This window comes from Toxorhynchites rutilus, chromosome 1 (genome assembly GCF_029784135.1).
Source record: "Toxorhynchites rutilus septentrionalis strain SRP chromosome 1, ASM2978413v1, whole genome shotgun sequence".
Lineage (NCBI taxonomy): Eukaryota > Metazoa > Arthropoda > Insecta > Diptera > Culicidae > Toxorhynchites > Toxorhynchites rutilus.
In genome coordinates this window covers 138,468,870-138,478,522 of record NC_073744.1, presented here as the reverse complement: position 1 = coordinate 138,478,522, position 9,653 = coordinate 138,468,870, and the positions used below count along the sequence as shown (strand labels likewise).

Below are 9,653 nucleotides of genomic sequence, written 5' to 3'. Positions count from 1 at the left end.
ACATTCGTGAAGTTATGACCGAGATACCACCCCATATACGGTTTTTACATCAAGAGCGGAAGTTGAACCAAAAACCCCATCTAGGAAAACAATACGACATTTTTAATATTACAACATTCTAGCATGCTTTAACGATGTCTTCATCCTGTCATTTCAGCACTGTCTTCTCAAACTAACAAAAATAACTCAACTTCGATAAACACCGATAAATTTCTCGGAAATGCAGAATAAATTTCATTCATTGTTAAATAAGATGTGACTTTTTTCCCACATTAAGTATTTAACGTGTCCACGTGGACATTATCTGTTGTGTTTCGGCGTTGGAGTGAAACGCGTAACTCACAAACAACAAATTAAAATAACTTTATTAAAACGTTATGACAATACAAAAAGCGTCTAACTCGTGGTATTGCAATCTCATGACTAACAACAATGAAGATGCCAGTTCTCTTGCCGCCGACCCATCCGTCGTAGCATCTGTCAAACCTGACTACTGTCAGTTGACGAGCCGTTGTGGTATAATCGGTGGGGGGCTACCCAACACCTCCCCCCTTTTAGAAAAGGTGGTAGGGATCATATCTCGCAGGAAGTCTTCGAGTCCTCGAAGATCTGCGAGCTGCTGTTGGTTGTTGCAGTTATCTAGGGGGATTGCGTTGTCGTTGAACACTGGCCTGCGGCGGGAATTCATCCATCTCTAGAAGAGAAGGCCGCTCCTCCTGCACGGGTGTCGGACTCTGTAGGTTCCAGGAGTCCAACAGGATACTCAACGGAGCTTTTGCTGGTTCGGTCGCAGGCAGTTTATTTTCGGAATGATGACGTGTTCGCAGCTGATTGCAGTGGGACCTTATCATGATTTGCTTCCCAGGCAACCAGACGTTGTACATGACCTGGCCAATGCGTTCGAGCACTTCTCCTGCTTCCCAGTGCCACTTGTTGTTACGGAACACTTTGGCCCAGACGAGGTCCTGACGGATGTAGTTTCTTGGTTTCGCACCATGCCGCCGGTCAAACTGCTGATCTTGCTTGGAGTTTTCGAGTTTGTGCGCCGGAGTCGGTGGTCGAAGCAGCTCTAACGACGTGCGAATTCGTCTGCCAGAAGTTCGGCAGGAGACTTTCCTTCCGGAGCGGTGCGACATGGTGTGGACCTGTAGCATTGTAGAAAAGTGTTGATGGCATCTTGCAGCGTTTCCCCTCCGGCGGTTATTTTCTTCAACGTCCTCTTGAAAGTGTCGACGAATTTTTCCGCGAGGCCATTCGACTGCGGATGGAAGGGAGCGGTCTTCAGGTGAAGAATGGCGTTAAACTCGCAGTAGGCCTCGAACATTTCGCTGGTAAACTGCGTCCCGTTGTCGGTAACCAGTGTCTCCGGGGACCCGAATCTGGCGGAAATGTCATGGAGAATGCGAATTGTCGCTGCAGAAGTGATGTCTTTTGTTCTGACCACCTCCGGCCATTTGGTGTAGGCGTCCACTAGGATCAGAAAGTACCACCCATCCATAGGACCGGCGTAGTCGAGATGAAGTCGTTGCCAGGGTTTCTCCGGGACTGGCCACGACTCAAGGTTGGTTTTACGATCCGTTTTCGCCACACTCGAACATTCGTTGCACGTCTGCACCAGCCTTTCGATGTCCTTATCGATATGGGGCCAGTAGACGTACTGTCGAGCAAGGGACCGCATACGTTCGATACCGGGATGACCTTTGTGCAGCTCCACGAGAACCTTCTTTCGGAGAACGGATGGTAACACCAAACGTTCGCCGTACATCAAGCAGCCAGCGGTGATGGAGAGGGACTCGCGACGCTGAAAGAACTCTTGAATGTGCGGATCTGTGATGCTCGTTTTCTTGGTAGGCCACGTGGTGTTGACGTGCTTGATCACCTGTTGCAGGGTTTCATCTATGCGGGTTTTGGCTTGAACGGTCTTGAACGAAACTGGTAGGGCTTCCAGGGATTGGTTCATGATGCTGCGGATGGTGCTCTCGAACTCGATGTTGGCTATAACATAGTCCTCTTCCGGACGAACATGGCGATTGATAAGGCGGGACAGGATGTCCGCGTGTCCGAAAGCATCTGTCGACACGAAGTGTATGTCGAAATCGTAGAGGAGCAGTGTCAACGCCCATCTCTGGAGCCGGTTGGCGGTGTACGTGGGGATGCCCTTTTTCGACCCGAATATGGCGAGCAAAGGCTTGTGGTCGGTCTCGAGCACGAAACGCCGTCCGAATATCATCCGGTGGAATTTGGTCACGGCGAATATCAAAGCCAAGCCCTCCTTTTCGATCTGGCTGTAATTACTCTCCGCTGCTGTCAAACTACGCGAAGCGTGGCAAATGGCTTTCACGGTGCCATCCGGAAATTTGTGTGCGATCCGGGCACCCAGAACAACGGAGGAAGCATCTGCCGACACAACTAATTCAAGTTTCGGGTTGTAGTGCGTCAACAGAAGCGGGGACTGAAGAATTTCTCGAAAACGGTCGAACGACTTCTGACAAGCTGGTGACCATTCGAACTTTTCTCCTGCCTTCAGCAACTGATCCATGGGGTGTCGAAGGGAGCGCATCTCTGGAACGTACTTGCCATAGTAGTTTACTGCGCCAAGGTATGCGCGCAACGCGGTGACGTCGTGCGGAGCTGGCATGTTGACAACCGGAGCAATCTTGTCCGGATCTGGACGAATTCCATCGCCATCGAGGATCTGTCCGAGATATTTCACTTGCCGCATGTGAAAGCTGCATTTCTCTATGCGGACAGTGAAGCCGAATGCTTGCAGTCGTTGCAACACAAGGAAAAGGTTGCGCCGATGTTCCTCTTCCGTTCGACCTCCCACTACGATGTCATCCAAATAACCAACGGTACACGGTAAACCAGCGAGCATCGTGTCCATCATCTGTTGGAATGCGCCTGGGGCAGATTTGATGCCGGGCGACAAGCGGGTGAATTGAAAGAGGCCTTTGTGGGTGTTTATGGTGAGCAGCGGTTGACTCTCCGGATCGACCTCGACCTGTAAGTAGGCATCAGAAAGGTCGATGTGGCTAAACACCCGACATCCGGACATTTTGGCGAATATATCTTCGGGTAGCGGTAGAGGGTACTGATTCGGCTCAAGTACGCTGTTCAAGCCAGTCGAAAAATCAGCACAAATCCGGACGGTGCCATTGGGTTTCCGGACCACTACGATTGGTGCTGCCCATTCAGCGAAATCCACCTTCTTCAGAATGCCCAGATTCTCTAAGCGACAAATCTCGTCCTCTACCACACCTTCAATGCAGTACGCTACCGGACGCTTCGGCTTGAAAACTGGTTTCGGATCGCCTTTCAGGACCAGCTTGACGGGAGCCTTCTTGCAGAGACCCATCTCGTTAGTGAAAACTTCGGGGAACTGAGTATGGAGGGTAGCCAGCGTCTGACTTGGTTGAGCGCTGACCTGGTTGCAGAACGATGTGATTGGCTGGTTCCACAACCCAAACAAATCCATCCAGTCAATTCCTAGAATGTCGAGACTGACGTTAGGAGCGGCGACGAAACACTTACCCCCTTTTGTGACTCCATTGAGGGAAATGTTGCACCACATCTCGGCAACAAGATCGAGTGGCTCTCCGGAAGCTGTTCGCGCGGTGCAAACCGTTGGTTTCGTGTGGGGACGACCGAGTTTGATCCACGATCGGTGCGAAATTATCGAAATATCGGACCCTGTGTCCAATTGTAGGCGAAGGAGTACGTTGTTGACCTGGAGCTTGACGAATTTCCGACCCTGGATGATGTTTCGGATTGTCACCGTCTTCGTCGACGGTTGCTTTTTCTTCTTCCTAGATGCCGTATTTGCATTGGATGAAGACCTTGATTGAAAGCAAGCACAATAACCTGCTCGATGCCCAACCTTGCCGCACTCGTTGCATTTTTGGTCTCGAAACCGGCAGTCCTTGTTGTAGTGCATGCCCCCACATGACCAGCAGGGCGTCTTTGGTTGCTCACGTTGATTGGAAGAACTCGATGCTGCTGACTGATGCTTCGATTTCGACCGCTTGTCGTAAACAACGGCATTCACCACGGACGACGGATTTTCCACCAACACGGTGTCCTGTTTCAGGTTGATGAGGCTGTTACACTTATCCACGACTTGCTGTAGCGTCAGATTGACGTTCTCGTTCAGCTTGTTGATGAGATGCATTCTAACCTCGGTATCTTGATTTGACTTCAGACCACAGACGTAAATAAGGCATTTGAACTGCTCTTCAGTTAATTCCGAAAGTTTGGAATCAACACATGCCTTGTTCACCTTGCACGAGTATGTCAGGTAATCGTCACTCTCCTCCTTGGTGAGCTGGAGACAGTTGAATCGTCGGCGGAAGATGGAAACTGTCGCTCCGAATAGTGACTTTAACCTATCGACGGTCTCTGTGACGTAAACTCACGAGCGAGTCTCGGCAGAATGAAGCTATTGTAGCGCTCGTGGTCGGGTGGGCTAAGCTTTCGCAGGAGCAATCGCACTTTCGCTGCGTCATCGAGCTTCCGGGCGTCCTTGTCAAAAAGGTCGACATACCTGGAAAACCATGCGTCGAACGTGTGTCCATTGTCTTTGTCATACACGAACTCCGCCATGTTGCTCGAAAGCGCTCGTCGTAGGAAAGATTGCGGATGGCAAGCTGCGTGGCGCTTTGTTGCTGGAGAATTTGCGTCATTAGCAGCTGTTGGTTGGAGAGAATTTGCAGCACCTGTTCCTGGATGTTTGGTGGTTGCTGCTGCTGCGGCTGCTGCTGCTGTAGATGATGGGCATTGTTCTCCGCCATCGCGATTTTCTCCTGACCACGTTTTTCACGAGTACTTTTTCCGGACTATCACGCACGATTTTTCCCCGAAAACTTCCACCTCCTCGTCGCCAACTGTTGTGTTTCGGCGTTGGAGTGAAACGCGTAACTCACAAACAACAAATTAAAATAACTTTATTAAAACGTTGTGACAATACAAAAAGCGTCTAACTCGTGGTATTGCAATCTCATGACTAACAACAATGAAGATGACAGTTCTCTTGCCGCCGACCCATCCGTCGTAGCATCTATCAAACCTGACTACTGTCAGTTGACGAGCCGTTGTGGTATAATCGGTGGGGGGCTACCCAACATTATCTATACCCCCTCCCCCCTCACCGTGGACAAGCGTGGACATTTCCGTAACCCCTACCCACCGTGAAGTTGACCACGTGGTATGTGGACAGCCCCTAGGATTTAAAAAAAAGGATCAAATCCGATCCTCTCTCAATTCTTGAAAGATTCCGCTCAGCAACCCAACGCCCTGTATATTCATGATATTAGAATAAATAAATAAACACGGTAGGAGGCCGATGGTGTAATAGATAATGTAAAAGATTTTTATAAAACATAATTTTACGACGTAAAATTCTCGAACGAAAAATCTTCATACTCGCTTTGCACCACTACAATAGTAATGCTATGCAACACCAGGTGGAGGCATCGTCAGGTCTTGTTGGAATGAACGCTGTGAAGCATGGCTTACATGGTGTTACGAAATCATATGGATATTAAGTTGTGGTTAATTTTTATCAGATAAATAATTATCTTCCATTATTCTATTCTTCAGCCTAGATCGTCCCGGTGATAAATTCGTAAATTCTATCCAAACATTCTCTTTCGACCTTCACCCAATGTGGAGACACCACTGACAGGACAGACCGTGAGTACCCCGAGGGGCGCAGATGAACCAGATGAACACACACAACGGAAAGTCAGCTGCCGGAGAAACGTCAAAATGCATGCACCCGTCTCAAAATAGAGTATCCACGTTTGATTCTTTAGCGGCTGAAACATCTCGCCTAAATACCGTGCGCCTGAAAGTTAAACTTTGTCAGTGATTTGCGGTGAAGAAAAGTACGTTTTATGTGAATAGTATATGTGCTGAGAGTAACCGGCAGTTTGTATTATCAGAATAAGCTACTAGTTAGAGGTTCTAGTTAATATTTCATTGGTTCCCATACTTTGTTTTGGTTCGAGCAGATCAAATTTAGGTTAGGCAAAGTTCCCGCATCCGATTCTGAATCTTCTCTGGGCTCTTAAATTCCATATATGGGAGACGAGTCGGTGATACAGCATTCAGAATGGTTTAATTTCCATAATCTATCCATAGGGCAGAATGTCAAACCACAACCATTTGTGTACTAAAACAATAAAGCAGACCTTTAACATAGGTTTTGTATATGCCCTGGAAATTAACCCTTTGCAGTCGGAATTAATTTCCCTTGAAAGAGATCCTTTTATCTTTCAACGCTAATGATATTTTAGTAACGTTACCTATTATTCATATGAACTCCGTATACATTCGTGAAAAAGTTCACCAGACATTAGAATTCGTTGTGTTAAGTTGTTTAGTATGATTCCTTGTTGTGGTGGCTGAGAGCAGACGAACGATTGTAAAGAGTTAGCAAACGCCTCCTCTTGAAATTTTTGAATACCTTAGCTGAACCATAATAAGTTTAAACACTTTCACATTTCACATTCATTTCTAGTCCTTTACAGCTGTCTCCATTTTTATCTATCAGATGAATCTACAGATTTATGGCCAACTCTAGAGTGCAGTAATTGCCTAAAACATTTAAAGCATGAAACTAACTCTACGAAATATTGCTTTGAGAGCATTCCTAACAATAAACACGGGTTAATCAATTTCTGCATGTTCTCGGATAGTCAAGCAGCTCTAAATGCACTGAAAGCATACATGTAACAGTCGAAGCTAGCTTGGGAATATGTTCTATCCTTGAAACAATTACTGAAACTGCGGTGTAGAAGGTAATTAAACAGACGACCACTTAGTAAAACTTGGTTCTTCAGCAAAACTAATCGGGCCTGAGCCATTTTGTGAATTATCTACATCCTGGATGGAATAACTCAACGATTGGAGAATATCGATGATCAAAAACAACTGCAGGGCTCTATCAACACCACTCACACCATAATCATAGTCATTCATTAGGGGCTGTCTACATACCACGTGGACAGAAAAAGTACGATTTCATACACCCCCCCCCCCCCCTCCGTGGACAAGCGTGGACAATTCTTATACCCCCTCCCCTTTTGTCCACGTGGACAATTCTATTTTCAAGAAAATAATTGAATTGCGTTTGAATATCATTTCATTTCTATTTTCTGTTTTATGTTTTTTTTAAAAACAAAAAAAGGCTTTATGAAAAAAAGGTATGACTGAATAGTTGACGTAGGATTACTATAAGATATTTGATGTTCAATGAGTAAAGATGTGATTGATGATGTTCCAAAAATTTAATGTTTTATGAGTATGTTTTGCACTACATTAGAGAGGTGGTTCAAAATCCGTATTTTTCAGCGTTATGGTGCATTGGTGCCCAATGCCATAGTAGTGATTTGTTCTTTATTCTTTAACCTCTTAAACATTACCCGGGAAGTTTTTTGTATCGCTCTTCAGTTCCTTTCGAATTTCATTTATGTTGTCTTCGGCTAGCTTTTGTGCATAAAAATGCTATAATTGTTTCTGACAATGGGTATAAATCCTGCATCTCAAAGTTGTTCAGTCATATCGTTATGAATTTACGAAATGGTCTGCAGGGAATTGCTTCACACTCGTTTGCGTGAAGCTCCCGTTTTTTCAGCATTCCCATATCAGATCCCACGATCGCAAAGCACAATTTCTTTTAACTCACTCTAGTCGATAATCTAAAAATGCTACAGAGTAAGTGTATTCGATAGCTTCGCCCACATGTTTGTCGAGCCGTTCTACATTATAACTCAAACAAACTCACGATGATATGGTTGCAATAGTAAAATTCTCATCACGCTGTTCAAGTTATGCAAAAGTTTCGTAAAGCGATGTAATTTTGGATCGTTCAACACCCAAGTTGTCGCTTAATCTCAAAGTCGTCAATCAGTGACCAATTTCAGAGCCCATTCACTTAGCTGAACCGCAGACTCATCACCCCATAAGTTTGAAATTGATATTTGCTATATATCGTCTTAGCAACAATGATACACCCCACCTCTACAGAACACAAAACTAGGCTGGATAGTATACCAAATCTTCCTGTGTAATTGCTTGGGAAATATTTGGATGGTCGGAAAGCTCGCGCCGGTTTTAAGGGAAAACTTAATTATATTAGGCTGTCAAAAAGGTCCTGCATTATTTCCGCGAGGTGTCGTTGTAAGCGCGTAGTTCTAGTTGTATTCATTGTATCGAGTCATACTATAGCTTGTTGGAAAGGTATTTTTGCGCGCTATAATATAGTCTTTGACAGTTAAGTCGTTCGTGAGTTATAGTGTCGCAAATATGGAGCAAAATAAAGAGAAAATCCGACATATTTTACAGTACTACTATGACAAAGGCAAAAATGCATCTCAAGCTGCCAATAAAATTTGTGCAGTTTATGGACCCGATACAGTTTCCATTTCCACCGCACAACGATGGTTTCAACGTTTTCGTTCTGGTGTAGAGGTCGTCGAAGATGCGCCACGCTCCGGAAGGCCTGTCGTCGAAAATTGCGACAAAATCGCTGAATTAGCAAAGAAAGACCGGCATAGTAGCAGCCGTAGCATCGACCAAGAGCTGGGGATAAGTCATCAAACCGTTATTAACCATTTGAAGAAGCTTGGATTCACAAAGAAGCTCGATGTATGGGTGCCACACACGTTGACGCAAAAAAACATCTTTGACCGTATCGACTCATGTGAATCGCTGCTGAATCGCAACAAAATCGACCCGTTTCTGAAGCGGATGGTGACTGGCGATGAAAAGTGGGTCACTTACGACAACGTGAAGCGCAAACGGTCGTGGTCGAAGCCCGCTGAAGCGGCTCAGACGGTGGCCAAGCCCTCATAAACGGTCAGGAAGGTTCTGCTGTGTGTTTGGTGGGATTGTCAAGGAATAATCTATTATGAGCTGCTTCCCTATGGCCAAACGCTCGATTCGGACCTGTACTGCCAACAACTGGACCGCTTGAAGGTAGCACTCATGAAGAAGAGGCCATCTTTGATAAACAGAGGCCGCATTGTCTTCCATCAGGACAACTCCAGGCCACACACTTCTTTGGTGACGCGCCAGAAGCTCCGGGAGCTCAGATGGGAGGTTCTTTTGCATCCGCCGTATAGTCCGGACCTTGCACCAAGTGATTACCACCTGTTTTTGTCAATGGCGAACGAGCTAGGTAGTCAGAAGTTAGCCACAAAAGAGGCCTGTGAAAATTGGCTATCCGAGTTTTTTGCCAATAAGGAAGCGAGCTTCTATAACAGGGGTATTATGAAGTTGGCATCTCGTTGGGAACAAGTCATCGAACAAAACGGCGCATATTTGACTTAAAACAGATGATTGTAACTAATTTTATGAACAAATGAAAAATCAAAAAAAAAACGCAGGACTTTTTTGACAACCTAATACAGTAAACATTCACTAACTGGGTGAAAAGAGAAGACCACTTATCGACATTCGCGTTTTAACTGGTCCGGCATGTTAAACGTCAAATAAAATCGAGGGAAACTTCAATGAATTGTTTGATTCGCTTAGTTCCTGTAATTGGATAAATAAAAGGATTCCAATGGAAGTTTCGCATTGAGTGCGACAACAGGTATGACATATGATTTGAGAAAATTGTTTTTCTGTAGTTTAATCAATGTTTTTGTCGT

General features: G+C 45.5%; 2 protein-coding genes across 2 annotated transcripts in view; one reads left to right on the top strand and one right to left on the bottom strand.

The window, feature by feature from the left end:
* Positions 1-635: 635 nt before the first annotated feature.
* On the bottom strand, positions 636-4,787 carry LOC129761476 (uncharacterized protein K02A2.6-like). Its single transcript, XM_055759197.1, has 3 exons — positions 4,541-4,787; positions 1,075-4,395; positions 636-1,018 (listed from the first exon to the last, which is right to left on the bottom strand). Exons 1-3 carry the CDS (start codon positions 4,785-4,787, stop codon positions 636-638), a joined length of 3,951 nt encoding a protein of 1,316 aa, XP_055615172.1.
* Positions 4,788-5,723: 936 nt separating this feature from the next.
* Positions 5,724-9,653, top strand: part of LOC129766145 (obg-like ATPase 1) — a 67,303-nt gene continuing 63,373 nt past the window's right edge. The window contains exon 1 of the mRNA XM_055766613.1: positions 5,724-5,882. The gene's annotated coding sequence lies outside the window, so the exon portion shown is untranslated. The remainder of the gene's footprint in view (positions 5,883-9,653) is intronic.

Coding starts and splice junctions, on each gene's coding strand:
- LOC129761476 (XM_055759197.1), bottom strand. CDS start 4,787: ATGGCGGAGAACAATGCCCATCATCTACAGCAGCAGCAGCCGCAGCAG. Junction 4,396..4,540: donor TTCGACGCATGGTTTTCCAG/GTATGTCGACCT, acceptor TTTACGTCACAG/AGACCGTCGATAGGTTAAAG. Junction 1,019..1,074: donor GGCAGACGAATTCGCACGTC/GTTAGAGCTGCT, acceptor ACTCCAAGCAAG/ATCAGCAGTTTGACCGGCGG.